The sequence below is a fragment of the Peromyscus californicus genome, unplaced genomic scaffold (assembly GCF_007827085.1).
Source record: "Peromyscus californicus insignis strain IS unplaced genomic scaffold, ASM782708v3 Scaffold_4__1_contigs__length_199733344, whole genome shotgun sequence".
Lineage (NCBI taxonomy): Eukaryota > Metazoa > Chordata > Mammalia > Rodentia > Cricetidae > Peromyscus > Peromyscus californicus.
The window spans coordinates 15889449-15916939 of record NW_026294562.1 but is presented as its reverse complement, the minus strand read 5'-3'; the positions used below and the strand labels follow the sequence as shown (position 1 = coordinate 15916939).

At 56.7% G+C, this 27491-nt stretch overlaps 3 protein-coding genes across 11 annotated transcripts; 1 reads left to right on the top strand and 2 right to left on the bottom strand.

The window, feature by feature from the left end:
- Window positions 1-12: 12 nt before the first annotated feature.
- Psd (pleckstrin and Sec7 domain containing) lies at window positions 13-15188 on the bottom strand. 5 transcript variants are annotated; one of them, XM_052714784.1, is made up of 18 exons: window positions 15025-15188; window positions 14299-14354; window positions 12366-13102; window positions 12003-12105; window positions 11242-11596; window positions 10148-10588; window positions 8685-8879; window positions 8465-8545; window positions 8191-8303; window positions 7602-7660; window positions 7409-7498; window positions 3994-4037; window positions 2483-2667; window positions 2315-2385; window positions 2052-2209; window positions 1540-1684; window positions 1189-1332; window positions 13-824 (listed from the first exon to the last, which is right to left on the bottom strand). In XM_052714784.1, exons 3-18 carry the CDS (start codon window positions 13017-13019, stop codon window positions 594-596), a joined length of 3069 nt encoding a protein of 1022 aa, XP_052570744.1. In that variant the 5' UTR covers window positions 13020-13102; window positions 14299-14354; window positions 15025-15188; the 3' UTR covers window positions 13-593. The 5 variants fall into 5 exon arrangements, 4 of the variants coding, with proteins under 4 accessions (XP_052570744.1, XP_052570742.1, XP_052570745.1 ...); XM_052714782.1 differs by lacking the exon at window positions 15025-15188 and adding an exon at window positions 14892-15004; XM_052714785.1 differs by lacking the exon at window positions 15025-15188 and adding an exon at window positions 14514-14782.
- Window positions 15189-16227: 1039 nt separating this feature from the next.
- On the top strand, window positions 16228-18773 carry Fbxl15 (F-box and leucine rich repeat protein 15). 2 transcript variants are annotated; one of them, XM_052714789.1, is made up of 5 exons: window positions 16228-16394; window positions 16501-16630; window positions 16799-16952; window positions 17448-17953; window positions 18426-18773. In XM_052714789.1, the coding sequence occupies exons 2-5, from the start codon at window positions 16578-16580 to the stop codon at window positions 18613-18615; spliced, it is 903 nt and encodes a 300-aa protein (XP_052570749.1). In that variant the 5' UTR covers window positions 16228-16394; window positions 16501-16577; the 3' UTR covers window positions 18616-18773. The 2 variants fall into 2 exon arrangements, with proteins under 2 accessions (XP_052570749.1, XP_052570750.1); XM_052714790.1 differs by having other exon boundaries at window positions 16228-16405.
- A 100-nt stretch (window positions 18774-18873) lies between these two features.
- Cuedc2 (CUE domain containing 2) lies at window positions 18874-27383 on the bottom strand. 4 transcript variants are annotated; one of them, XM_052714792.1, is made up of 10 exons: window positions 27215-27382; window positions 24289-24395; window positions 21128-21211; window positions 20217-20360; window positions 20066-20127; window positions 19854-19981; window positions 19589-19771; window positions 19396-19457; window positions 19246-19306; window positions 18874-19164 (listed from the first exon to the last, which is right to left on the bottom strand). In XM_052714792.1, exons 3-10 carry the CDS (start codon window positions 21199-21201, stop codon window positions 19018-19020), a joined length of 861 nt encoding a protein of 286 aa, XP_052570752.1. In that variant the 5' UTR covers window positions 21202-21211; window positions 24289-24395; window positions 27215-27382; the 3' UTR covers window positions 18874-19017. The 4 variants fall into 4 exon arrangements, with proteins under 4 accessions (XP_052570752.1, XP_052570753.1, XP_052570751.1 ...); XM_052714793.1 differs by lacking the exon at window positions 24289-24395 and having other exon boundaries at window positions 21128-21208; window positions 27215-27383; XM_052714791.1 differs by lacking the exon at window positions 24289-24395 and having other exon boundaries at window positions 27215-27380.
- Window positions 27384-27491: the final 108 nt, after the last annotated feature.

Genomic DNA, 27491 nt, shown 5'->3' with positions numbered 1-27491 from the left:
GAGACCCAGCCAGCAATTCAGAGCAGTTTTAATGAGGGTGGAGGCTATACAAAGGGCAGGGCCCACCAAAGGAGGGGAGCGGCATGCCACCCCAACCTGTGAATGGGGCCTCAGTGTGGACACCCTTCCTCTGTCTCTGTGAAGAGAGAGGTGAGCCCTTGGGGAGAAAGAGGGGGACCAGCTCAGCCCCAACTCCTGGCCTCTGTCTGAACCAGGCCCCAGGACAAAGGGCTACTGCTGGTGTCTGTGGGGGTGGTCTCAGCAGAAAGCGGAAACTTTATCAGGCCTCCCCCACAAAAAGAAAAGAAAACCCCCAATCAAAAATTAGGGGCACGGGCCCCTCCCACCCTACCCACCCTTCCTGTACGAAAAAGTGCAAAACATTATCACAAAAGGGGGGGTCTCTGAGAGGCCCTCTGCCTAGGCTCTGAGGCCCGGCTCAGCCCTGCCCTGCCCCGGACACCGCGTCCGGCGCGGTCGGGCCCTGGGCCAGGAGGCCCTCGTGGGTGGCCCGAGGCTAGCTGAGCTCAGGCAGGGCCATGTCATCATGCAGGTGCCCAGCGGGCACTGCCCCCATTGATCCTGTTCCCTGCTCAGGGCTTTGGCCTGGTACTGCCTGCCCCAGCCCGGGCTTCTGAGCCAGGACGCTGAGCCCGGGTCTGGCTGGTGGGGTTGGGCTGCAGGGAAGGACTGGAGTGAGGCGGAGGGCATCCATCCTCCGCGCTCCCAGCCTGGGCCAGTGCCGCTTCTATGGCATCCAGCTCCTCACTGGCTGCCTTCATCTTGACTCGAAGCAGCGCTGCATAGGTGCCATAGCGGGATTTCTGAGGCAGAAGGCCAGAAGCAGTGAGAGCCTGCCCTCCTGTCCCGGGCGGCCCACTCCGCCCCACCACCCAGCCAGCAGATGCTGGTCCTAAAAGACATCTTTGAGAGGTCGATGACCCTCCCCGGGCTCTTCGAACCACCGATAGTGACAGCCAGCATTTCATACAGGGCTGGAGGCAGAACATTCATGTCACTTAACCCTAGTGCTGTGGAATTTAGACTTGATCCCCAGAAGAGAAAATGAAGACTTGGAGATTAGGCAGTCTGCCAGTCACCTAGCTGGGTTCCATGCTGGATGCCATGCTCTTATCCCTAGCCTTATCCTATGTGCGGGACACCAAGACATTGGGCAGGGAGGCTCACCTCAAACTCCAGGTAGGCCTCCTTCTGCCGCTGCTCATCAGCCTCCTTGCCTCTGGCCTTCTTCCCCAGATGCGAAGCTCGGTGCTCCCGCAGCTCGCTCGCCATGGCCTTCATCTTGGCCTCATGGGTCCTCACCTGCTCCTCCTAACAGCCAGGGGTGCCTGGTCAGAGTCACTAGTCTACAGGCCCTTTGTGTGAATTGTAACAAGGGGCTAGATTTCAATCCCCACTACACCCCTCCTCCTGTGACCCACATACTACACAGCTGATCACACAAGCCTGGAGTATAGCTTAGCATCCCGACCCATCCCATTCCACAGTCAGCAGATGAACTGAGCAATTCGGGACTACCTGGGAGAGGCGGGTGGCGGCACTGGGCAGCAGAGGACGGCTGAATTTCTTCTGGGAACTAACAGCAGCTGGGAAGGGGGGTGCAGAGAACATGGCAGCCACCACATTGATGCGAGTGATCCAGGACTGCATTTGCTCCAGGCTCCTAGGGAGACAGCATAGGGACCCCAGGTTCCTGTCCAGGAATGCCAGCCCCAACCTGGAATATGGTCTTACTTATGTATTAATTTACTCATTCATTGAGATAGTCTCAAGTATCCCAGGCTAGGCCCAAACTGGCTATGTTGTCAAGGATGACCTTGAACTTCTGCCTCTACCTCCTAAGTGCTGGGATTATAGGCATGATCACCAGGTCTGGCACGTACAGGGCTAGAGACTGAACCCAGGGCCTTCTGCATACTACACAATCACTCTACCCACTGAGCTATGTCCCCAGCCCGTGGAGTGTGATCTTCCAAGGAAAGTGGAATCCAGGGAGCAGGGTCTGGAATGGGAAAGAGGAAGACACTCACGGGGCCTGGAAGAGGAAGACCCGCCAGTCAGCTGTGCGCAGGTAGAAGACGTGTGGCCTCTTGCTGTAATCGCTGGCTCGGGTGGCCAGGGCATGGTGGATGCTGATGGCATTCTTCAGCTCTGCCTCAGAAAGAGCCTTCCCAGGCTGGTACTCCTCCTATGGGGGTGCCCATCTTGTCCTGCCCCGTCCTGGCCTGGCCATCTCCAGCCACCTACTCCCCTCTGCCAAGCCAGCCCAACCACCCCGCTCCTGGCCCCGCACCTTCTGCAGGTAGAGGATCATGCCCTTGAGGATCCCGTGGAAGCTCTTCCAGCCCCGCTTGCCACGAGGTGCTAGGGAGGGAAGGCAGGTCAGGGTGGCCTGAGGAAGGCCAACTCCCACCCACCCCCCACCCACCCCCTACCCCCCACCCCCCACATAGCCACATACTCTTTCTGCAGTCGGGGTCCGCGTGCACCTTTCGAACCAGGGCCCCGTGCTTGTAGACAGCAGCCCCGGGCTCAGGAGTCAGGTCCAGGAAAGGGCTGCTGCCACTGCCCCCGCTGACCCGCTTGATGACCTTGGGGTTAGGGTCGGCCAACTCAGACAGAGATCGTCTCAGCTCCTCCTCGTCTCTGCAGATGTGATGGGTTCAGGAGTACTGGCCACACAGCCACACACCTTCACCCTGAGCTCCTGCCCTCAAATGCTCCTCTTGAGAGGTGAACAGCTGCCAGGGACTCCCCTCACCCGGAGGCTCTGCTGTCTCTGAGTAAGGCTTCCCCAGGCTGCAGATCTGTGCCCTCCCTCAGATGCCCTTCTGGGGGAGGGGTCACGTGTGGACCTTCCCTCCCCCTGCCACGTGGAAGCTTCCCATCGTGTCCGTTTCTGCACACACCCAGCCCTCACACTTTTCTCCTGGACAGACGTGTGACTCAGCCTTGTCCTAACCACACCTAAGACCAGACTGCTCACAGTTGTTGGTTACATGCTGCCAAAAGGAAGAGAAGGGCCGGGCCTGGAGCCCCGTGCCCGTAATTCCACCACTGGAGGGCTTCAGGCAGGACTGTCACAAATCCACGGCAGCCTGAGAACTAGTGTGGGACCCTGTCTCAAAATCTAAAGGGAAAAGGTGGCCTCTTGGCGCCCCTCTGCTCATAAATCCTGGCAGGAAAATCAGCCTCTCTTGTCGCCTCGCTCAAGAAGTCCCAATAGCCCACTGCCTCCTCCGTGGAACCTGCATGAATTCTTTCCTTCCACTCTCCTTTCCAACCATCGCAGCCAGACTGGTGGCCTTGTATCCCCACATCCACACTGACTTCAGCCACACCTTTGTCTCCCGAATACCAACTTCCCCCTTAATCTCCTACAACGCACTGCTGACTCAAGGCTTGCCTCCACACAGCCTCCCTCCATCCCCTCCTCCCTCCCTGCACGCTGATCCCGAGTGAGTCCTGTTCCTCAGAGGTGCACCCTAACAACCAAGAGCTCCCATTCGAGCTGAGCCATGACTCTGCAGACAGCAGCAAGTGTGTGTCCGCTGATGGCCAGGCAAGGGCTCGCTCTCCGCCTGGGGCCGGAAGACTAAACTGGGTCTTCTCCTTCAGACAGAACACTTCCCAGACAAAGGGGAGAACTCCATTCCTCGTTCTGTGGCACTCCAAGGTAACCTCCTGCACTCACTCCCAAAGTTAGCCTGCTTTCTCCTTGGGCTGCCAGGGGCCTCCTGTGTTTCAGCACACACACCCCACTGTGTCCACCCAGCTTGTCATAACAACAGAGCTAGATACAAGACAGACCCCAAGTCTAGGCAGGCATTTCCAAAGAAGGAAGTGAGGTGGCCTTCCTGCGTCTCGGCCTCCCACCCCCTCCCGTACACTCAGCCCCAGTTCTCTGGTGTCCCCGGACCCTCCCTTCCTCAGGCCCCGACTCTATCCTAACCCCCCCCCCCAGGTACTCACATGGCCCACTGCAATTTTTCATTTTTGATGGAGCTGTACAAGGCCTGGAGAGAAATCAAGGGGTGTGGATTAATCCTGTGGGGAGGTACATCATGTACCCCAGTGTCAGAGCTCAGAACCTTCCCTCCTAACTTGGGAGAGGATGTGGAACTAAGAGGAAGGACACCATGACTACAACCTAGCTCTAGAATGCAGCACCGAGACCCGGGCCATCTCCATCACTGGGGCTGCCTGATCTGAGCAGCTTTCCACAGGGAGAACACGCATAGCAACATGTGGTGGCAACTGGCTAGTCAGCCCAGGAACCCCTGGCCCACAGCTGGTGCACAGTAACTGCCAGTTGCTAGTGTTATCTGTTATTAAGGGCTCCCCTGCTCAGAGCCTGGGAGGAGATGCACAGCCCTAAACGGAATCCGAGAGACCAGCCGAAGAAATCCTCCTTCCCTCCACCATGTGTTCTGGTCTGGTTCCACAGCATAAACCCACACAGAGCAAATGGGGAAACCGAGGCTCTATGATAAAGTATTCACCCTCTTTGGTTCCCAACTGCAGAACAAAGTGAGCCTTCCCCCAACTCCAATAGCACCATCCAGCCAGATACCACGGGGCTCAGTGCTCTACCCACAGCCACACTTCATACTGCCGCGGCGCCAACCAAACATTAAAGCCGGAGTTCAGCTTCCAGTCGCCGTCTACCCCAAACTGTGGGTCCTGAACCAGTCGCTTCCCCTCTGTGCAGCTGCCCTGGGAACATCCGAGGGCCGTGAAGTGCCAAAATGGAGAACGGCCTTCAGAAGTCGTGAACAAGACCCCTGTACTTGGGGATGGCTCAGAATATACCAGCGATTCCAACTGTGGGGGCGCTTCTGCCAGCCTGTCTGTGAGTGGGTGTGTCCCCAGCATGTGCGTGTTTTGCTGTGGGGCTGTGATGCTGCCTGCGCGTGAGTGAGTTGGGTGCAGTGGTGACGTCGGTGCCTTCCTGGTGCTGGGACACAGCACCCCCTCATTCTCCCAACACACCACAGGCTCCGACTCTCTCACTGCCCATACATGCATGCCCTGCCACAGGCTATCCGGGCACTCCATGCCTGCGCATCCTGTCTGCAGGTAGGTGCATCCCAAAGCCTCCACCTCGCATGACACAAACCAGGCTGATCAACACACACCTGGGCCAAACCCAGTAGGGCTCGGACCTTGAACCCGCTCACTCCTCAACTATCCAGCCAGGAGGCTGGAGTGACCACCAAGACAAGACCTCCAACCCACAACCGCGTCTCCAGCCTTCCAGCTCTTCATCTTGCCCTCTCCAAGACTACCTCGGCCCACAACCACACCTTCCTTCCTCTGAAGGTCCTGAGCCCGGTCATAGAGTCCTATGTAGATCCCATCTAGAAAAACCCTCTTCACCCAGAATGGTGGGTGAGGAAGGCCCACCTTGGCCCACCCCCACAACGCATGCCCACCTCTAGCTGCCCAGGAATTCTACCCCATTGGGCTCCCCAAACACCTTCGTCCCCACCCATGCCCTCCTGTCTCCTCGCTCTCCTGCCCTCAGCACCTCCCTCCAGCCGCCCCCTCGCTCGCCGCCGGGCCTGGCGTGGGCCGCGGGCCCCACGCCCTCACCGCCTTTTTCTTCTTGCGGCTCTGCAGGCGGCTGACCACCAGGTCGGTGTAGAGCACGGGCTTGAGACTGCGCGAGCGCTGCGGCCAGCCGTAGCACAGGGTCTCCGCGCCGCGGTGGGTGCGCCCGTAGCGCACCGAGCAGAGCGAGCGCGAGCGCAGCCGCCCCGCGCTGCTGTGGATGCTGTTGACGCCAATCATGCTGGCCCGGCCGCCGCGCCGCGGCCCCCGGCCATGCCCCCGCCCGTCCTCGGCCCCGGGCCGCCCGGACGGCCGCGGACGGCTCCCCGACAGCCGGCGCGAGCGCCCGGCCCGAGCCCGCCGGCTCCCACCGACGCACCGAGTGCTCGGCGGCGGCGGTGGCGGCGCCGTGGGCTCCGCAGCTCCGCAGAAGGAGGGGGCGCCGGCGGGAGGGGAGGGCGCGGGCTGGGGCGGGGACGTCGCGCGACGGAGCAGCACGGCGCGAGCCCGGCGCCGTGGGGAGGGCCGGCGGCGAGCGGGGGCGCATGCGTGGGGGCTCGCCAGGGGGCCGAGCCCGCGCGCGCGATGGGCGGCGGCGGGCGGCGTCAGGAGCACCCTGCAGCTTGTCGGGATTGGGAACTGAGGGGCGCGGTCGGCTGGCTCCCCGACCTTCCATCCTCCACCCCCTGTGGTCCTGCCTCCGAGACTCGCGGGCCGGCCTTCGAACAGTCATGACCTCGTCCATAAGCAGATATCCCAATGTCCAAGCCAAGTCCATGTGCCACGAGGTCAGACATACCAACTTGCCAGACGCACCGATTCCCATTCACCCCAAGTTACAGATGTACACCTCAAAAGGAACCATCTACAGTTGACAAACACCCTCTAATGTCAAACCAGACACAACCAGCTGGAAGATGCACACCACGCTGCATCACACACAAATACCCAAACTACACCCAAAGCACTAACACCTCAAGTCACGCAGGTCCCTCGATTCAAAGACAGTTGCCAAACACACACAATTCACAGCCCAATTCACTGACACCTCAATTCACAGTGGACGCGCCCACTCAGATACACGCTCAAACTCAGGTGCCCAATATACCCCAACCCATGACCTGTTCTGTGTCGTCACATGTATAGAGTAGCCCAGAGACCCCCTTCTTCAAGTTATTTCAGGCCTCCCGAGGTAAAACATTCCATCTCCATCATGGGGAGGAGAATAACTGCGAGGCAGGGTCAGACGGCTCCCTCCCACTGGTACCTATCTCTTTCCTGGCACCTGGGTGCCGGATCTGCTTCCAAAACAGCTAGAAGAGCAGGATCTAGTCCCAGCATCGTGCCCTGGAGGCAAGAACCTGGGAAAACCTTTGCGCCTTCTCAGACCCCTCTACCGTAGGCTCCCTCCTGGGCACTGGAGCCAGGAGGGTCTTTGTAGCTCTTATACATTAAGGTGGAGAGCAGGGTTCCCGTGCACACCCCACCCCCGCGCACCAGCAGAGACACCTCCCTCCCACCCTCTGTGAACACTGGAACCGAAGAGAGCAAACGCAGAGTCCAGGATGGCCTGCTCACGTGTTTTCCAGAACCGGCCCCCCTTTCCCCTGCCTCAGGATTGCATGCGCGTGCGCATGTGCGGTGAGAGCCTGCCTGTGGGGGCTGGGCGAGGGGGCGGTCCCCAAGCTGAGTCACTAGAGCCCAGGTTCCTGCCGCCAGAGCTACCCAACAAGTCCCAAGTTCCAGCCCTCCCCTCCCTACAACCCTGCTGCTGGGCAGGTACCCTGTCCTTCCCTTCTAGCAATATCTACCGGCTGAGTTCCCCCCCCCCAACCTTGAGCAGCTCCCTGGGGAAATCGCCACCGTCATTGAGGCCCTCCAGGTTTCCGATGAAGTCCCCACAGGTCATGCGCTTCCCAATGTTCTAAGGGAGGAAAACAGAGGTCTGTGAGGTTGGAAGGTGCTTAGCCTCCCAAAGCTTTTAAGTCTCTTGTTTTCTGGCTCCCACTCGCCATGCCCCCACTCACGTGGCCGTGGAGATCAGTGTTGAGGAGCATGAGGGCACAGGTCAGCGTGTGAGCACCGTCTAGAGGAGAATTGATTGTCAGCTTCAGCCACCTCCCAGGGGTTCTCCCCACAGCAGTCCATCACCCAGTTCTTTCTGCACCCTTTTGCCCTACACTTCCTTACTATCCGAACTCTGTAAACCCATTCCGTCTCTCCTCCAGCCTATTTCCTCAGCAAGAACCCAGCCTTCAATCTCTGGTTCCCCCTTCCTAGTTCCCCAAGTTACTGGGGCAGTTGCTCCCAACACTCGACATGCTCAATGTACTAAACAAAAGCAAGCACACATATGCGGAGCCCGTCAGCACTGGGGCCAAATCTGATCCTGCACATACATATGGAACAACTTCATGCAGACACACCTCCACCTGCCTCTCAAACACACTTGACCTGCCGTCCTGCCCGCCGAGCGGACAAGTTCCATATGCATATAGCTGTATTTACACTGATGCGCGTGCACATGCCTACGAACGTGGACATTCATTCCCTATTGCACAAACACTTGCTCCTGTATGTGTGGCTCTGTGGCCCCGCGGGGACAGTCCTGCTCACCCTCTGAGGACAGGGCTTCAGGATTGCATTGGAAGTATCTCTGGGAGAAGTGGGCCAGTACACGCTCCCGCTCCTGGGTCTCACCCATTAAGGCCAGCTCCTTAAGAAACACCCTAAGTGGGGAGGAAGAAGATGTCACCCTCCACCAAGACCTCCTTACCAGGAAGTCCTGGTCACTGAAGAGCGATGCCAGGACAAAAAAGGAGACACGTAGCTGGAGCTCCAAACACCAAGCCTGGTCAGTAGGACTATCCTCAGAGGGCTAAACACCCACCTGAGAGCTTGATCCAGAGTCATGCCCGTGAAGACAAAAAATTTGAGATACTCGCCAGCCACCAGTTTGCTGAAGTCATTGCTGCGGGCAGGGCAGACAGGTAGGGGTGTCACAAGGGGAAGTGTGAAGGGGCCAGCTGGGCATTGCCTAGAGGCCTTGAGCATTAACTGGAGAGGATGCACTCCTTGACCCAGCCTCAGTCCCAGCCCAGGGGCATTACTTCTTGCCCAGATGCCGGGCCACATCAGCCTTCCTGAAGCCATCCAGTCGGTACAGCCTCTTGGCCAGGCGCTGCGCAGCCTCCAGGTCCGCTTTCTGTCCATTGGACAAGGTATCTGTGCTTCCCAGGGCCAGCCGCTCGGTGCTGTCCAGCTCCGAGTCTGAGTCAGACACCAGCTGGCTTAGGGGTGGTTCACTGCCAGGGTAGAGCAGCAGCTGAGGATTGGGGCAGAGCTTGGGGATCATCCAGAAGCCCTCTTTGCTCTAGACCTGGAAGTTGGGGAATGGCTGGAGGGACATGGAAAGGTCCTTTTCTTTTTTCTAGGGGAGGAGACTAGTTAGCCTTCTGTCCATCTGTCTACTTTATCATCTCTCAATGGAAGTTCTGCCTCAAATCTAACCCATATCAGTGCTGTGGGAGTCCTGGCTGCTCCCCAGAGCTCCCAGGGACCTAAGTATTTTGTTTGTTTGGTTGGTTGGTTTTTTTGTTTTGTTTTGTTTTGGTTTGGTTTTTCGAGACAGGGTTTCTCTGTGTGGTTTTGGTGCCTGTCCTGGATCTCGCTCTGTAGCCCAGGCTGGCCTCAAACTCATAGAGATCCACCTGCCTCTGCCTCCCGAGTGCTGGGATTAAAGGTGTGCACCACCACCGCCCGGCCCTAAGTCTGCTCTTTGATATGGAGTCCCCATCTCCGCACTTGCCCCCCTCAGGCACCCAGGTATAAACGGATGCTGGGGAAGAGCAGTGAGGTCATGCAAAGATCTGGGAGCACTAGGGATACCTCCTGCTCCTTTCATTTCCCGCCTCTCCGAGGACTCTTCCTTGGTGCACCCTTCTACCCATAGAGAAGCAGTTTCTGGGGTTACAGTTTTGGGGGTCAGAGTGCACCCCTCATCTTCTTCCTCTCCTTTCTTCCCTACCCAGCTGCTCTACTCACAAAGCCACCTGTCACCCCAGAGACAGAGGCCGGAAACTCCTGGTTGCTAGGCAACCCTGTCTCCCTGGCCACCCCCTCCTGTTGCCATGGCTGCCATGACTGAGAGGGTAACAGCAGAGGGGAAAGCACAAAGGTTAGGCTATGAAAGGCCGTTCCTAGAGCAGGGTGAGACAGCCTCCTGGAGGAGCGGGTGGAGGGAGGGAAGGGAGGGGCTTTTGGCTGTGGGTCTGGCTGGGCGGGGGTGAGAGGCTCTGTCTGGGAAGGAGAGGGCCCTCCAAGAGAGAAAGAGGATGTTCTCTGGGGATTCTTCCATCCTGAATCATGGCTTCTCCAGTCACTGGATCTGAGCCCAGGGAGGGAGCTGCAGGGGGCCGATGGCAGGAGGCCTCCGAACGGGAAAACAGGCATCTGGTAACCACCTGCTCTTGGTCAGGAATATAAACTACTTCCTCATTCTGGGGCTCCGTCCCTTAATCAGCAATTCCTGGGGGCCTGGGATTGGGACTGAGCAATGAAAGAAAATACTCACCTGCCCAGGGGTGCTGCCCCCAGCCCAAGGCTATCCTCAGAATGGGAGGGACTAGGACGCTCCCTCCTTGGGACCACCTTGGCCCCAGCATCTGACTCTTCCGCCTCCTGTCTCTGGGTCCAAGGACCGTCAGCAGCAGAGCTGGTACCAGAATCCGGTTCAAGTGGGGCAAGTGGGGCAGGGGCGGGTGGGTCAGGCCGGGGAGCTGGGGGCTGGGGAGGCATCTCAAAGGTGAAGAAGGGGCTCTTGGTTGGGCCAGGTGAGGCCAAGGCCTCCAGGGAGGCAAGGCTGCTATAGGAGGTGCCCTTGGCCCGGTGTGACTCCAGGATAGCTTCGAACACACAACTGAAAGTGTCAGGCCCATCCGCCGAGGGGCTGGTCCCAGGCAGGAAGGGGACTGGTGATTTGAGAGGCCCAGAGAGTAGCATGTGGTCCCCCGGTCTGCAGAGGCAGGGAGAATGTCTGATCAGCTCCCCAGAACCAGGCCTTGGCAGGATGTCACTGAACTCTTGCCAACTGATACAGGGGCTATCAACCCCTTTCCATAGACCCAAACCCCTTAAGAAAAAGCCACTAGGGGAGAGGGCCCACGAAATTGAGTGTCTGTGGTGTCCCAGCGCTGCCCATTGCTAGCACCCAGCCCCCTCCTCCCCCTCCCTACTAATCTCCCTTTCTCCTCCTTTCCCCTGATCCGCTTCCCTCCTGCCATCCCTTTTCTATTTCTGGTAACATCTTAGGAGAAGATGTGGCCCCATGCAGCAGTGGGGCGTGAGACAGAAAGGAAAAGCCCCCACATTTCCACACTCTCTTGCCAGGACCGGGATCTAACCCATGTCCCCAGTTTGGCCTCTGGCTTCTGGCCTCTGATAATCTAGAAACCCACCTTGTCCATGTGGCTGCCCCGACTCCTAGGCTTGCCCAAAGCCCATACATTCCTAATATTCTCCCAGGCCTCAGGCCTCTGCCTGGAATCTCCTCCCCATCCTGCCCATGCTGTCTTGGTCCTCACAGCCCTGTCTTCTCTGCCTCAGGTTCTTGCTGGAGTAGGTAGAACACAGTGAGCAGCATGCTTTCCCTTCCCTGAATCCACTCACCGGGCCCCCTCGGAGGCCTCGAACACCTCATCATCCACATCCTCTTCACCACCAGCCTCGTCATCCTCATTGCCACTGCCCAAGCTGGAAGGAGGGCCAGGGCATGGGCTGGGTCGTGAGGCAGGTGGCCGGGCAGTGCCAGCAGGGCCCTCAGAGCTGGGCTGACTCTCAATGGCGGAGTCAGCCTCCTCCCGCTCAGCCAGCACCTCATCGATGTCAGTCTCGCGGTAGCACCTCAGGGGCACCGTGTCCAGGTCTGTCTCAGAGTACTTGGCTGCTCGCCCCACAGCCACCCCAGAGCCTTGCTTGGAACCCACCTCACGGGATGGGAGGGCTTGCTCTGGGGGCTTAGCACCTGTGTGCACAGACATCCAGGTCAGGAAGTCATTTATGTTGGGTAGCTTCACCACGGCCTCACAGAGGCTGGAGAGTCTTTCATCATCTAAACCACTACGTATCTGCCACACCCTTCACTTGATCCAAACGCCTGGGAATAACTACGAAGGAGACCAGACTTTCTTTTACTCTTAGGAATAACCCTCAATATCTGGCCATTCCCCCTTCACCCCCCACCCCCAGCTTACTCTAGAACCCAGCCCAATCCTCATGGCGTAGATGAAAGCCTGGAGCCCAGAGAGACTTTGGCTGACTGGGGAGCCCAAGGAAGCCCTGAAGAAGGTTTGAAGGATGCCTCTTTGCCAGTCCTCAGATGCTGTGGAGAAGGCCCTACCCACTTCCCCTAGGCTAAGTCCAAGCCTTACCTGAGCTGGGGGCGTCCAAGGAGCCATAGAAGAATTCCCATTTGGCCCGAGCGATTCTCTGAGCATGAGAGGAGACTTCCCGGGTGGAGGACCAGGTGTCCCCCTGAGCCAAAGAGGAAGTGAAAGGCACAGGACCCCAGAATGAAAGCCAGACATACAAGGACACAAGAATATGGAGCAGCAGGAAGAAAACCACATGGGACATGATGAAGGTGCGGGAACACAGCGACAGAGGGCAAGAAAGCTGATTTAGGACATTAAAGGATTTGGGTGCATATGAGACAAGCCTCAGTCCAACAGGGGCTGAGCTTTGTCCCTTAGCCGGGGTGCTAAGGCCCAGAGAGCCCAAGGCAGAGTGCATACCTGGTGTAGGAATCCAGTGTCTGCAGGTCCTCGGAAATGCATGGCCAGGTGCTCAGGGGTCCCCCCCAGCCCATTGGGGAGGGAGGAGTAAAGACCATCTGCCCCAATCTGGGGTGGTACCAATGGCCCACGTGAGGGGTCCCGGCTACCAGGAAGAGCAGAGCCTCCTCCAGCTGGGAGTGGGTCTGATGTGGATGCCTCTAGCCGCAACTTCCGGTTGCAGCCAGGTCCAAGGGCTGGGGCGGGCCTGGGAGGAGAAACCCCACCCAGGTCCCAGCTCCGACTCAGGCCTCCAGAAGCAGGTAGGCCATTCAATGGCCTCACACTGGCCTTCTCCACAAAACGGAAGATGACCACAGAACTCTGTGCCCCTGGTGGGGGCTGCCCAGTGGGAGAAGAGGGTCCCCAGCGTGAGGGAGCCATACGGGGTGATGGGGGGCCTCGCAGAGGGGTACAAGGTGCTGTCACACGTCCCAGATCCCGGCCTCGAGGACCTGGACCCGCCACTCGTCGTATTAGGGATCCTGTGCTGCCATACATGCTGGCTGGGGGACTTTGGGGCACTGGGCCTTCGGGGAGCCAGCGACGGGGGCATCGTGGTGGGGAGATGGCACAGTCTCCTTCTGAGCAGAAGCGCATGGCACCCTGGGCCATGCTGGGGCCGGGGGTCAGGCTGGGGGGGCAGGGATGGCGAGGCCAGGCAGGGAGTGAGGGGGCTGCATGCTCTTCAGACAGGCCTGCAAGAGAGGAAGGAGATAATGGGTGCCGTGTATAGGAGTCCGACAGACAGGGCAGCTCAGACAGAGAGAGAGAGAGAGGGGAAAGTGGGTTGGGGCTTCTAAGGTCCAGGACTAGTCAGGCCTGGAAATATGGGATCACCCATCCTAACCCCAATGGCTCCTTCCATGAAAACCTTAGGGAAAAAGGACAGTCCACTCAGTGGGCCTTCAGTTCCTCTCCTGTCTGGGAGCCCTGAGCATCACTTTAGGAAGAAAGAGCAAGCTAATTCAGAAGTTCACTGAGTTCAGTTCTGGGGCCGTTGGGAACTCTTTCTTGTGTGGAGGCTGGTATCCCATCTTCTGGATCACATGGGGCTGCAAGCCACAGGAAAATGAAATGGAATCCAGCTACTATGACACCCATTCATACAGCCCTAGGTCCTCTATAATCCCACTTAGGAAGAGAAACATCAGGCTTCTTGGAAGGAGGGAGAGGGGTTACATAGGGACAAGGAAGTGTCGAGAGACACAGGGAAAAGGTGAGAAGAAAAGCTTGAAAAGAGGCCCTTAACTTCAGTCCATAGGTGCTGAGTGGGGAAGAGACACCCTTTTTCCATATCACACATGCACACACACATATGAATTCATATACACACGTGCAGAAGGACAGATAGGCGTACACAGTTAACACATTCCTAGGCAACACCCTCCAGTACACAGGCACACGCAGCACTGCTCATAGACACACCCTCATACACTCACAGTCATAACAAATATGTGTATAATGGAAAAGCACATGCTGGCTTTACACACAGATCACCAAACAGGATCACACAAAGAGGTACCCAATATACAGACAGGCTCTCATCTTCTGATGCACACACAGACAGGTGTATCAGACAGAGACCTCCTTGTCACAATCATAAACACAGATGCACATTTGCACACATAATCAGACACACACATCCTCTCCTCCCCCCACCAGGGACCAGGTCTGGGTGAGGGGCTTGCACCACAGCCCTCTCCTCCAACTCCAGGGGTATGACATGTCTTGTCCAGTCCAGGAGGGGCCATAAAGGAAAACAGGGCCTCTGGTGGCAAAGCACGGTAGGGAAAGCTGTCAGAAGCAGCAACCCTGCCAGACAGGTTCTTGAAGCTCAACGGGCCTGGGCCTCCCCTGTGCAGCCCCTCCTCCAAGGCACCCCAGTACTCACCGCTGCTCGTTCGGAGCTGGAACGGAAGAGAGGCAGAGAGGCCGGGCCCCGCTCAGCTGTGAAAGCAGCACGGCTCCCGCTTGCTCCAGGCCCGCCCGCCTCCCAGTCCCTCCTCCACCCCTCCCCACGCTCTGCTCAAGCAACGCTAATCCCCCCCACCTCCCTTCTTTCCCAGGGCCCTGAGTCCCAAAGAATGCCAACCCCCTAGTCACTACCTCAGACTCACACCAGAGGAAGGGGAGAGTGTAGAGAACCCCGGGCTCTGTTCCTTAAACCCTCAGACGCCCCACCCCACTCATGTTCATTTCTCTCTCGTCCATCGTCTCCTGAGCCACACGGGGTCCAGCTGCACACGCCTGTCCTGCTCCAGACCCCACGCGTGTCCCTAGGAGGCTGCCACATGACCTGTTACATGCCACACGCGCTCCCGCCCCCACAAGCACGCGGCCACGCAAACCACACGGTACAGGAGTAGACCGGACCCGCCCCCTAGAACCAGAAGACCAACTATGGAAGGGGCATCAAGCGAACGCAGTCTTAAACACTTCGGGGTTCCCAACCTCAGATCCCCGAGTCCTGTCCTGACCACCCACCCGGAGTGCAGAGGAAGGATAAGTCAGACTCCAGGAAGAACTTCCTTGCGGCCTAGGTTAATCGTCCCGCCTTTTCAGGAGCGAGAGTTTAGAAGGGGTGACCCAAAGACTGGGAAGAGAAGCACGAGCAAACCTTGTGCCCTTGGCCGGGGTGGAAGAGGGTCTGGCTATTTTAGGAAAACGCCACATGAGTTACTATGGCAACTATTCTCCTTTGGAAGGCCAGGGCCGACAGGTTATGACCTCGGAAGGAAGAGAGGGTCGGCTCGGGTGGTCAGAGGGTGCGAGGACGTTCGAGGCGGGGGTGCGCGGGGCTCACCGCGGGGAGGGGTGGCGCGGGTTCCGGGAGGTGCTGAAGGGGACAGCGCCAGATTTGTCGTAATGCGCAAGCGCAGAGGCGCGAACAAAGGGGCGGGGGAGGAGGCGCGCGGCCGGAGGTGGTACGCGCCCACATGTGTCTTTGCAGAGATCCTTCCAGGCTACCCCTTCCCCAAGCAGGCTGAGAAGGAGAGGAAGCAACCCCCTCACCCAGCTTCACCCTCTTCTGCTCTTTCCGGTGCTGGCTGGCTTCTCCCTCCATGCTACACTGAGTAATGAGGTAGTGTGGAAGGGATTCTGGGAAACCCAGGATGTCTGGGTCCTTTATCTTTGCTCCGTTTGCTCCTGGTTAAGGAGCTTCCACCCCTGAGCCTCGGTTTGCCCATCTTTAAAATGGACCGACCTGCCTACATTTGCAGAGGCGCCCAAAGCCCTGGTGAGATAACGGATGGGAAGCAGCTTTATGAAGAAGTGGCTGAAACGTTGGCACAGGGGTGCGCAACCATGTGGAATGCAACGGCCCTACGGTCTTTCACATGCCTCCACCCCCACCTTGGATGGTGGAGGAAACTCTTACGCCAGGGGTTCCCCAGAGTGGGACTTGGGATTAGTATGTGGGGCACAGTGAAAGGGAAGCCTGATGACTGAGCTGCGAGCTTTGGGCGTCACTCTCCCTACAACTGACTCAGGGCCAGTCAAGAAGCAGTGCGGCTAGCAGGCTGCGCGGAGCACGCATTCCTCCCCAGCTGGTCCTATACAGTCCTTTTTCCTTAGGCAAAAAGCCGGCCCACGCTGTCCTGAAGTGGAAAGGGATGGACGTCATGAGTGTGCACTTCACAATTCACAAGCAATGGCAGGTTTGAACAAGTTTGCTTGCTAAGAAAAGCCTGAGCGCCGCCCATTCAACGTATTCTCTTGGCAATTACTTATTGAGCACCTACTACATACCAGCTAGAGCCTGGGCAGTCCCCCCCCCCCCCCCGGGCCTTCTTTTTTCAAAGTCGCTTAGACGCGACCAGAGGACAGAGGGAGGCACTCGGTAACCTAGGAGTCCTGGCTCCGCCCCCTCTGCCTTTGGCCTGGTCCGCTCCTCCCATCACCGCTCGGAGGCGGCTACTGGCCCGCGACGAAGAGCGAAAGCACAGCCTCGGCCTTCAAGCCCCGTAGCTGAGACGACATCTCATGGTACATCACTGGTCTGTTCTGCCTCGGTTTCGGGGTCCATCGGGAAAGCTTTCCGATAAGGATCCTCAGTGAGACCGCACTCGATTAAATCGGTCTGTCCCTTCAGACCAAGGAGGCGGGATCGCCGCTGCCGCTTCAAGGCCACAGCGAGAAGGGCGTACTGCGCACGCGCAGCAGACCGCGATGGAGCCACCGATGGAGCAGTCCGGAGGGGAGCAAGAACCGGGAGCTGTCAGGTACCGAGCACTGGAGGGGCCGAGGGAGGGAAAAAGAGACCCGCGGGAGGGCAGCTGAGTCCCGGCCGGACCTGGACCCCTCTTGCCAACCAGCGGGGACGCTGGGGTATAACAGACGGACTCGCACGTAACAGCGGCCCGGGGACGTCAGCGCCGCTTTCCTCCCAGGCTCCTGGACCTGCCCTGGGAAGACGTGCTGCTCCCGCACGTCCTCAACTGGGTCCCGCTGCGCCAGCTGCTGCGGCTGCAGCGCGTCAGCCGCGCCTTCCGGGCGCTCGTTCAGCTGCACCTGGCCGGGCTGCGCCGCTTCGACGCCGCTCAGGTGAGCCGGGGCCCGGAGCCCCGCCCCCGCGGGGGTGAGCCGGGGCCCGGAGCCCCGCCCCCGCTCAGGTGAGCCCGGGCCCGGAGCCCCGCCCCCGCTCAGGTGAGCCCGGGCCCGGAGCCCCGCCCCCGCGGGGGTGAGCCCGGGCCCGGAGCCCCGCCCCCGCTCAGGTGAGCCCGGGCCCGGAGCCCCGCCCCCGCGGGGGTGAGCCCGGGCCCGGAGCCCCGCCCCCGCTCAGGTGAGCCCGGACCCGGAGCCCCGCCCCCGCGCGGGTCCCTCCCTCGCCCCGCCTCCGGGCCGGCCCCAGCGGCGCTGGAAACCCTTGACGACCCCGGGTGCGACGCGGAGAACTCCAGGGGCCGAGCACTGGGCAGCGACCCGGAGGGAGCATGGTGTCCCTCCTGGGAGGGCAGGTGGCAAGTCCTGAAAGTAGGCGGCTGCCAGGCAGTGTCCCGGCCCGGGGACAGACTGAGTCTCGGTGCCTCCCGCCCGCAGGTGGGTCCACAGATTCCACGGGCCGCCTTAGCCCGGCTACTGCGGGATGCCGAGGGGCTGCAGGAGCTGGCGCTGGCTCCGTGTCACGAATGGCTGTCGGACGAGGACCTGGTGCCAGTCCTGGCACGGAACCCGCAGCTACGGAGCGTAGCACTGGCCGGCTGCGGCCAACTGAGTCGCCGAGCGCTGGGGGCGCTGGCTGAGGGCTGCCCGCGTCTGCAGCGCCTTTCGCTCGCTCACTGTGACTGGGTGGACGGGCTGGCACTACGTGGCCTCGCCGACCGCTGCCCGGCTCTGGAGGAGCTAGACCTCACCGCCTGTCGCCAGCTCAAGGACGAGGCCATCGTGTACCTGGCGCAGAGACGCGGCGCGGGCCTCCGCAGCCTCTCGTTGGCTGTCAACGCCAATGTGGGGGACACCGCGGTCCAAGAGTTGGCTCGAAACTGCCCGCAACTCGAGCACCTCGACCTCACAGGCTGCCTTCGGGTCGGAAGCGACGGTGTCAGGTGCCTGGGCATGGGGCCGCTAGGGTGGGAGGTGGGCAGTCACTCTAGGGATGGGGGGCGGGTTGTACTTGGCAAAGGCCCATCAGATAGACCTCTGGGTTGTTTTTTTTTTTTTAGACTAGAAAACCTATAATTAAACAAAACAAAACAAAACAAAAACTTCTGATCCAAGATTGACACACTGAGAGATGTGACATAAAGTTGAATTCTGGCGTTTCTGCAACAAGGGGGTAATCTTGAAACGCTGGAAAGAACCAAGGATAGGTACTCTCTAAGAGCCAGAAGCCCCCAAAGAGCTGGGGGCCTGGACTCTGTAATTCCATCCCTGCCCCCTTCCTTGGGTACTGGAGAAAGGAGCAGACCTTGAGCTGGAGGGAAGCCTAGGATTTGCTGGAGCCAGCTGCAGGTGTCGCGGGCTGGCCCTGCAGACCGTGAGAGGTCTGCACCTAGCATCACCCTGCTCCTCCCCCAGGACACTGGCGGAGTACTGCCCGGCGCTGCGCTCACTGCGCGTGCGGCACTGCCACCATGTGGCCGAGCCCAGCCTGAGCCGCTTGCGGAAACGTGGTGTGGACATCGACGTGGAGCCACCCCTGCACCAGGCCCTGGTGCTACTCCAGGACATGGCGGGCTTCGCGCCCTTTGTCAACCTGCAGGTCTGACTGACTTTCCTTTGGGTGGGAGCACAGCTGGACTGTGTAGCCGGGGCCGGCCTGACACTGAACTGTAGGGAAACTGGACTGTGGGGGCCTGTGGTTGAGAGGCCTGTGGCGTGCCCTGCCTCACCCTGGAATTTCAAATAAAGAGCTTTTTACCCCTTCTTGCCTGGTGCACAGGGGACGTGAAGCTGGGAACAGGTCAGACGGACATTGTAAGTCTTCTTGCCCCGGTGGCAGAAATGACCAGAATGAACTTACACCTTCCTTGGACCACCTTTACTGTGCTCACAAGGCAGCTCCAAGAACAGATTAACACTAGAGCAACAGAGAGGGGACGGTGGGTGGGAGGGAGGGTTTCTGCATCCCTCTGGGATCTGGAAGGCTCAGCAGAGTCCAGCCAGGGCCTCAGTGGAAGCGGTACTTTCTGGCTGGCTTGAGGTTGATGTACGTGGCCTTCATCTCCTCGGCCTCAGGGTTCCGTACATCTTTGAATCGTTCCCCTTTGGTGCTTACTACTTGGTTGTCAATGTATCGGATCAGCTTCTTGGGGGCCTGTCAGGCAATCAGGCAATGAACGAATGATTGAAATAGTCCCCCTCATTCCACACCCCCAACTGCACCCAAGCCTCTCACCTCCTTGGGAGCCATGGGCCGGTGGGTCTTCTGATCCTCCGCACTATCCACCATCATGTACCTGCCAAAAACTGGCTGGATGAAGCTCCTGCCACCTGGGAAGACCCTCCAGGGTCCAGCCCAGTCCAGCCCAGCCCAGCCCAGACTTACTTCTGAAGGATGAAGGACTTCAATTCATCCTTTTGGGGGCCTCTGAGGCGCCTGGGCAAGTCCTGCAGATATAGGAGACCTATTCTAGGCCCAGTGGCCACAGTAGGGGAAACAGATGGGGATAGGTAGGGGTGGGTGCTTAACGAGAAGGCATAATGGAGCTGAGGTTACTTGGGGGCGGGGGAGAGGATACCTGATTTGGGCCATCCCAGCCTGGAGGCCCCTCTTCCTTGCCCTCTACCAGCATCTGCACTGCTTCTTCCAAGTCCCCCCGAGCTTTGGCCAACACCCACTGGGCCTGCTCCACAGAACAGGTAGGGAATACCTCCAGGAGTACATCTACTCCCGGCAGAAGTTCTTCCTCAGTACCAGCTGCCTGTGGGCACGGATGTGAACAGTGGGCCCCACTCCTTCCTTTCCTACCCCAAGGTCCCTCATGGGTCCCCCCTTCTACCAACCTCATCTTGGGTGTCCCCAGTAGCAGCAGAAGACCTGGTCTCTTCTTTGAGCTTTTCGGGTTGCCTCAGGGTCTCTGGAAAAATGGGCACCTGACCTTGGACACAGGAGCTCTGTGGGTGCAGGTTCTCTTCAAGAGGCAGAGAGGGTATCGGATTTGCCAGGGCTTGGGGTGGGGGTGGGAATCCTCCAAATGCCACATGCCCAAACTCACCTTTGTTCCTAGCATCGCTGAGCTGCATCGAGAGCTTCTGCATCATGTCCCCTATGATGCCCCTGGAAGGTAAAGAAGGTGGTGAGGTGACCGCCCTATCCCAACCCCAGCCAGCCAGCCCCACCTCCTTTCTGCCCTAGCCAGGCCCTACCTGGGGATGTCAGCAAAGCCAGGCACATAAGCCTCCATCATCTCTGTGAAGGCATCCATATCAAAGTTCTCCTCTGAGGGCCCTGAGGGGCCCAGGTCCTCCAGGACCCCAAGCACATAGGAGAAGATGACCTCATCTAAGCCACTGTAGAAAAGAACAAGTATTCTGGGTAGGACTCTGGGTATTTCCAGGGTCCCCACCTAATCTGACTTCAGTCCTCAGTTTCATGGGTGCCCATGGGTCAGCTCGGTCCCTGAGGCCAGAGTGTCTCCTTCCATCTCCTTTGGTTTTGGTTTTCAAACAGTCCAGTATAGATGATAGACACAGTATGAGAGAGAAGACCATCTCAGCAAATAAAACTCAGCTCTCCCCAGGCAGCAGAGATGGCTCAGTAGTTAAGAGCACTTGCAGCTCTCTCGAGGACCCAAGTTCAGTTCCCAGCACCCACGTGAAGTAGCTCACAGCTGCCTATACTTCCAGCTCCCTGGTCTCTGACACCCTCTTCTGGTCTCATGGCACCTGCACACACACAGAGACATAAATAATCTTGAAAACATAAGCTGGGGTTGGAGAGATGGCTTGGTGGTTAAGAGTGCTTGCTATTCTTTTTGTTTGGTTGGTTGGTTTTAGTTTTTTGAGACAAGGTTTCTTTGTTTAGCCCTGGCTGTCCTGGGACTCACTCTATAGACCAGGCTGGCCTCAAACTCAGAGATCCGCCTGCCTCTGCCTGGGATTAAAGGCATGTGCCACCACCACACTTGGTATTCTTGCAGAGGACCTGGTTCGGTTCCACCTCAGAACAAGGTTAAATACTTTGTAAACCACCTTTTCACTGGCCAGTGCCCAAAGTATTACCTACAACACTCCCTCTGAGCTTGGCCTGATCCTTGAGAAGAAGGAGCAGCCCTTACCTGACGTCCGCCTCTGGGAGGTGTGTCTGCACAAAAGTAAGGAGAGCTGAACTGACGATCCTCTCCAGCTCCATGCTGTCACTTCTAAGGGACACAAGACAGACTTGCCAGGTCTCTGGCCGGCTTCACCCACTGGGCCAGGGGGCAGCAGCCCCTCCTCTGCCTTCTAAAATTGAACCAGCTATGGATGCCGCCCTCCCAGCTCCTGCAAGCAGAGTCCCTCCCTTGGCCACCCACTTCTACCTCCTCCAGCCCCAGACAGGGGACAGCACTGTCTCTAAAAGCCTTCCAAAGGGAGTTGTGCCCCTCCCCCATCTCCTGTGGCAGGAAGAGTCACATGCTTCCTGGCTGAGGAATCTCATCACTGAAGGGGTTATTTGGCCCCCAATTCCACTCACAAGGGGCCCCATTGTCCGGCCTCATAAGGAAGAAGGTCTCAGGACCAAGCACAGCCCTTCCCCCATCCATGACAGGCCACCCACCCTGTGTACAAAGGGACTTTTTTCTGGTTCTGGAGCCTATATAGAGGGGAAATCCTACATGGATTCTCTCCTCTTGCCCGGTCCCTGCCTTTCCAGCAGCCTGGACCATGAAGACCTTTGTCATCCTCCAGCCCATGGAGCTCCATCCACACAGTCTGGCCCTCGCCCACTTCTACCTCACCACTCCCTCCTCCCTCGCTCTACCCCACGCCCTTGCTGTTCCTCCATCCTGCTGGCTCTCTTATTCTTTGGTGGGTCCTAGTGCCTAGGAAGATGTTTGCTTTCAGCAAGTGCTAGGTAAATACTTTCTGGCTTAATTTATCTACAAGCTTTTTAAAAAGATTTATTAGCTGGCCTTTAATCCCAGCAGAGGCAGAGGCAGAGGCAGGTGGATCTCTGGGAGTTCGATGCCAGCCTGGTCTACAGAGTGAACTCCAGGACAGCCAGAGCTACACAGAGAAACCCTGTCTGGCGGGGGGGAGGAGGATTTTAAAAAAATTTTCTGTGCATGAGTGTTTGCCTGTGTGCATGTATAGGCACAAAGGTACATGCTCAGGGAGGTCAGAAGAGGGCTCCAGATCTGCTAGAACTGGAGTTATATATAGGCTACCACATAGGTGCTGGGAACTGAACCTGTGTCCATTGCAAAAACAAGTGCTCTTTACTGCCCAGCCCGATCTCCAGCCCTCATTTCCATGCTTTTGACTCCCCCAAACTCTCTTGGGAATCAGGAATGTGCAGATGGTAAGAATGGATCAAGACTCAGAGAGCCAAATGTCAGCCAGGCCTCTCCTTCGGAACTTCAGAACCCAGCTACCCCAAACTCACATCCTCCTCACATCCCCTGCAAACGCATCCCACTCCCTCAGCCACCATGCCTGAAACTTGGAACTGCCCTTGATTTTTTTTTTTTTTTTTTTTTTTTTTTTTTTTTTTTTTCTGCCCTTGATTTTTACCTCTCTCACCCTTCTCTGGACCCAAACAATCAAGCCAAGTCCTATTGAATACCCCGTCTTTTCCCGACTTTCTCAGGCTAAGGTTACCTGCTACTTTTCAGGTTTTAGTCTACTGAGGTCGAACCACTAACCCCCCAATTTAACTCTGAACACTTTATGTACAGGTTGCCACCTCTGTCTCCTGAGCGCCCAGCCTCTGGTGTTCTCTCCTTTCTCAGGTATCTCTTCCTTGGTCCCTGCCTCTGTTCCCTTCTGCTGCCCTCTGACTCAAGGCCACTGCTCTCCTTGCTCTGCTGCTTCCTCTCTGCAGGGTCTCATCTGGGCCCATCCTTATGTACCAACTGTCTGTCACCAACTCTCAAATGCTCAGTCCTCTAGTGCAGCCTGAGCTTCCACCCGGTACCTCTCCCTCACTGACACCACCATATAAAAGCTTACAGCATGTCCCAAAGTACCATCCCTTCAAGTATTTTTCTCCTCCAGGACTATCCTGCCCAAATGAGTACCCAGACACAGCTATTCCAGCTACCAGTCTAGGAATTAACCATGACACTCCTCTACCCCATGCTTTCCATCAGCCAATTAGTAACCAAATCCTGACTATTCTTTTTTTTCTCAAGACAGGGTTTCTCTGTGTAGTTTTGGTGCCTGTCCTGGATCTCACTCTGTAGCCCAGGCTGGCCTCGAACTCACAGAGATCCACCTGGCTCTGCCTCCCAAGTGCTGGGATTAAAGGCGTGCACCACCAGCACGGCCCGGGAAATCCTGATTGTTCTTGAACATGTCTACTTTGTGTGTGTAGTGTGGGTGCATGGGTGGTCCTGCTGCTGCCGTGTGTGTGGAGCCAGAGCCTGACGTCAGGCTGTCTGCTTCCATCGCGTCTCTACCCTTTCATGTGTTTGTTTAAAATATGAGTGTCTCCATAGTCCTGGCTGTCCTGGATCTCTCTATGCACACCACAGTGATCTTGAACTCACAGAGATCCTCCTGCCTCTGCCTCCCGAGTGCTGGGATTAAAGGTGTATGCTTTGTTTTTTGAGACAAGAACTCTGGGTGAACCTAGAGCTTTTGGCTTTTCTGGCTGGCCATGGCCCTCCTGTCTTGACCCCCAGTGCTGGAGTCACAGCTTTGGGCCACCACATCTGCTGCATGTGTTTGTTTTTGAAGCAGCATTTCTCTATTTAGCCCTGGCTGTCCTGGAGTTTACTATGTATACCAGTATGGCTTTGAACTCACAGTGATCCTCCTGCCTCTGTTTGGGATTAAAAGCAGGCACTATTGTGCCTGGCTATACCTGTTTTTATTTTTTGTTTGTTTTGCTTTGGTCTTTCATGTGGTGTTGGGGATCTGAACTCAGGTCCTCCTGCTTGCCCAGCACACATCTGTCCCCACTGCAGCATCTCCCCAGCCCGCAGCTCACTTCTCCCCTTGGCCTCCACGTGGCACTATTGCCCGCAGGAGCTTCCTGACATGTCTCCCTCCCTGCTACCATCTCTCCCCCAGCAACCCCTTCTCCCCATCACAGCTGTATGAGCTGCTTAAAATCCAGTTGTGGGGGCTGGAGAGATGATTCAGTGGTTAAAGTACTTACTGCTTTATCAGAGTACCAGAGTTTGTATGTCAGCACCCACATTAGGAGGCACCAATAGGATCTGACATCCCTTTCCGGCCTACACACACACAAATAAATCTTTTTAAAAAATGCTGATGTGGAGGCACATACCTTTAATCCCAGTACTCAGCAAGCAGAGGCAGGTAGATCTCTGTGAACTGAGGCCAGCCTGGTCTACATAGTGAGTTCCAGGCCAGTTAGTGCTATATAGTGAGATCCTGTCTCAAAAACAAACAAACAAACAAATAAATATCAAACTTAACAGTGACTTCCTATTACCTTTCCAGAAAGTCCAGAGCTTTTTTGTGGCCTTTGATTTTGGGCCTTTTCCCCACCTATTTTTCTCCAGCTCATCACTCCTCTCTATCCTAGCTTGCTTTCAGTGTGTCAACATTCAAGTCCAGACTTTTTAGAACTAGTCTACTCACCCCTACCTAAGACCCTCCTTACAGAGTGCATGTTTGTTCCCTTGTTTAGCAGGACTTTTCAGATATAACTAATGCAGTATTTGGACAACGCTTAATGTTTCTTCCAGCTGTTTCATGAGGGCATAGAGGACTCTCCTGTTTCTCTCTTCCCTTCCACATTGCTCCAGCCTGGTTTATTCACCGGTGTGCACTCAACACCTGTGGGAGCTAGGACTCAAGAGACTCAAATCGCTCCCCTCTGCAGAGGTGATGAGTAAAACCCAGTGACCCAGACCCAGACTGGATCTGCCAGGGTCACCCGAGTGAACTGCAGTAGTTGGATCCACGTTCAGGACTGGGGGTATGGCTCAGTGGTAAGCATTGGTATGTGTGGGGCCCTCAGTTGGATTCCCAGCAATTCCCCAGTGTCCATTTAGGGAGAACTCTGGGGATGAGGGTTATCAAGACTTCCACGTGGGTGGGACTACTTACTTGGTCCCTTCAGTGATAAGACAGAGTGGCCGTGACAGCGCACAAGTGAATTTGGAAAGGAGGGCTGAGTAACTCCAGTCTCTCAAGGGAGATGACCACCCTCTGCCCTTAGCCACAGGCCACAGTGCAGGACAGAACACCTTAGCCCAGGCATTCTAGCCCCCATCATGCAACTCCCCTGAAAAGGTAGCCCCTCCAGAGACCTACCCCACCCTCACACCCTGACTGTTGACAGAGGCCTGGGACAATCTGCAAGGAAAAAGACACTTGGCTGCTGTATAAAAGCCCAGTTTCTAGGGAAGCTTTTTCAGGGATATATGTGTTGCCTCTGGGTTTCTAACCAAGGTGTAGGGGCTACAGAGTTGTTAATGGGAAATTCCTCAAGGTCTTCAAAGGAAAAGCCTTCCTCCTTCGAGGTTCTGTGGCTGGCTGTTCTGCTAAGGGACCATCATCTCTCCTCCTGCTTTTGGACTGACCAAAGATGGTTCAGATTTCAAAGCTTGCCACATCTCTCTTCCCACCCTTCCCTCTCCTCCCAGCTTTCCCTGACGTCCTTCCTGCTTGAGAGCACCTAATATTTCCTCCCCATAGTTCCTGAGCTGGGGAGACCTGAACGACTAAATTGGCTTCCTAAGTCAACCTGAGGATTTCCATGAGACTTTTCTAGTTCCAGATACAACCCACGGAACCTATTACTTCTTGAACGGAGATGACTATTTAGTGGTACCTATGAAATGTGACAATCACTGTACCTCGAGTCCTGCTGAAACGCCTCTGATGGGCCAAGGGCTAAGAGCACTGACTGTTCTTGCAGAAGACCTAAGTTTGATTTCCAGTACCCACATAGCACACAACTGTCCATAACTGCAGTCCCCAAGGAAACAACACTCTTTTTTGACCTCTGAGGGTACCAGGCATGCACATGGTACACAGACATACATGCAAGCAAAATGGTAATATATAGGAAATTAAATAAATGGAAAAACATTTAAAAAACCACCTGTACTGGTGGTTAAAAACAGTGTCTACTCACTGACTGCATGTGAAACACTGTATTAACTTCCTAATCTTCATAACAGCCTTAAAATGTGGATAATACTATTATGCCCATTACCTGAAAGGAAATGAAGGCACTGAAATTTTGAGAAATTTTCCCAAGGTCACAGGGTAGGTTAATGGCAGATTCAGACACAGGCAGCCTGGCTTCAGAAACTTCTCTATTACTACACCATGATGCCAGACCTGTACTATGGGCCTCTCCTGCCTCACGAGCAGTCTTACCTACCTCAGAATCTTCGCTTGCCCTCTTCTCCCTGCTCAAAACATCTTTCCCTCTGCCTCTGCAAACTCCATTCTGCGGGGCTCACTTTCTCTGTATAGCCAACTAACTCAGCTACCCATCCTCGATGCCCTGGGATGGCTTGAGAGACTCCCAGAGGACTAGATATTGGCCTGCACCTTTCAGACACTCCATTAGAGGATGTGGGGCTAGAGGAACCCTCTGAGCAACTTAGACTAGGGTAAGGAGAGCCATGCTACTCCCTCGGAGTGGAGAGGCACTAAATGCAGATTGAGAGCTGCCCATGTGAACGCGGAATTCCTGGGAAGCAATGTGGCAAGGGACACTGGGGACCTAAGGGGTCTAGCCCAAAGGTCTTCACTACTTCTCCCAGGCCCTTTTATAAAGTAATGATGCAGCATAATGAAAGCCCTAGAAAATATTATTTCACCCTGATCCCCACGTCAGGTCTTAGAGGTACCAACGGTATTGTGGGGAACAAGGGATCCCACCATCTAAAGTCAGGCAGTTGCACAAACCCTGAGAGATGAGCACAGGAAGTGGGATCTCATTGATGGCCGACTCTTGAAGCAAGAGCTTTTTATAACTGTTAGCAGGGCACTCATAAGCGTCCAGAATAGGGGGCCTGAGGACACTGGGATTCAGTAGCCGCCTTGGGAGGGGGTGAGTCACATGACGAGATAGGCCTGAACAAGCTAGATGGTCCTCGATACAGGCCACGAGGGACAATTAGAGAAAGGGGTCCGGCCGACCCCCTCCCGAACGCTAGGAGGGGTACCCTGTGTCAATGCTCTGCGCGACCTCCTAGCCCTAGACCCGGGGCTGGAGGGGAAATCACCTGCTCCGTTAGGCGCCGCCGGCGACTTGTCCCGCGCGATGCAGTTCTTATCCCTTAGCCCCGCCAACAAGATCAAAGGCGGGGCTCAGAGCTGTTCCTTTTTGGAAGACGCTGTGGTGGCCATTTTTGAGAAGGGCAGTTTGCCCATACCAGGGCGGGGCTGCTTCCCCCATTCTCGGTGTCTTAGCGTTTTGGACCGGCTCCCCCGGCGGCCATTTTTGTTTTGGGTAGATGGGCATGACTGACATGTTCTCTTCTGTCCGCTAGAGGTCCCGAA

Bases quoted from the DNA above. Each gene is read 5' to 3' on its own strand.
- Psd (XM_052714784.1), bottom strand. From the start codon at position 13,019: ATGGCCCAGGGTGCCATGCGCTTCTGCTCAGAAGGAGACTGTGCCATC. The intron at 4,038-7,408 runs GTTGGGGGGGGG...ATTTCTCTCCAG, and splicing joins TCCCCAGGGAGCTGCTCAAG to GCCTTGTACAGCTCCATCAA. The intron at 2,668-3,993 runs GTGAGTACCTGG...TCACATCTGCAG, and splicing joins GAAAAATTGCAGTGGGCCAT to AGACGAGGAGGAGCTGAGAC.
- Fbxl15 (XM_052714789.1), top strand. From the start codon at position 16,578: ATGGAGCCACCGATGGAGCAGTCCGGAGGGGAGCAAGAACCGGGAGCT. The intron at 16,631-16,798 runs GTACCGAGCACT...CTTTCCTCCCAG, and splicing joins CAAGAACCGGGAGCTGTCAG to GCTCCTGGACCTGCCCTGGG. The intron at 17,954-18,425 runs GTGCCTGGGCAT...CTCCTCCCCCAG, and splicing joins GTCGGAAGCGACGGTGTCAG to GACACTGGCGGAGTACTGCC.
- Cuedc2 (XM_052714793.1), bottom strand. From the start codon at position 21,201: ATGGAGCTGGAGAGGATCGTCAGTTCAGCTCTCCTTACTTTTGTGCAG. The intron at 20,128-20,216 runs GTAGGGCCTGGC...TTTACCTTCCAG, and splicing joins GGCTTTGCTGACATCCCCAG to GGGCATCATAGGGGACATGA. The intron at 19,307-19,395 runs GTAAGTCTGGGC...AGTTTTTGGCAG, and splicing joins AAGTCCTTCATCCTTCAGAA to GTACATGATGGTGGATAGTG.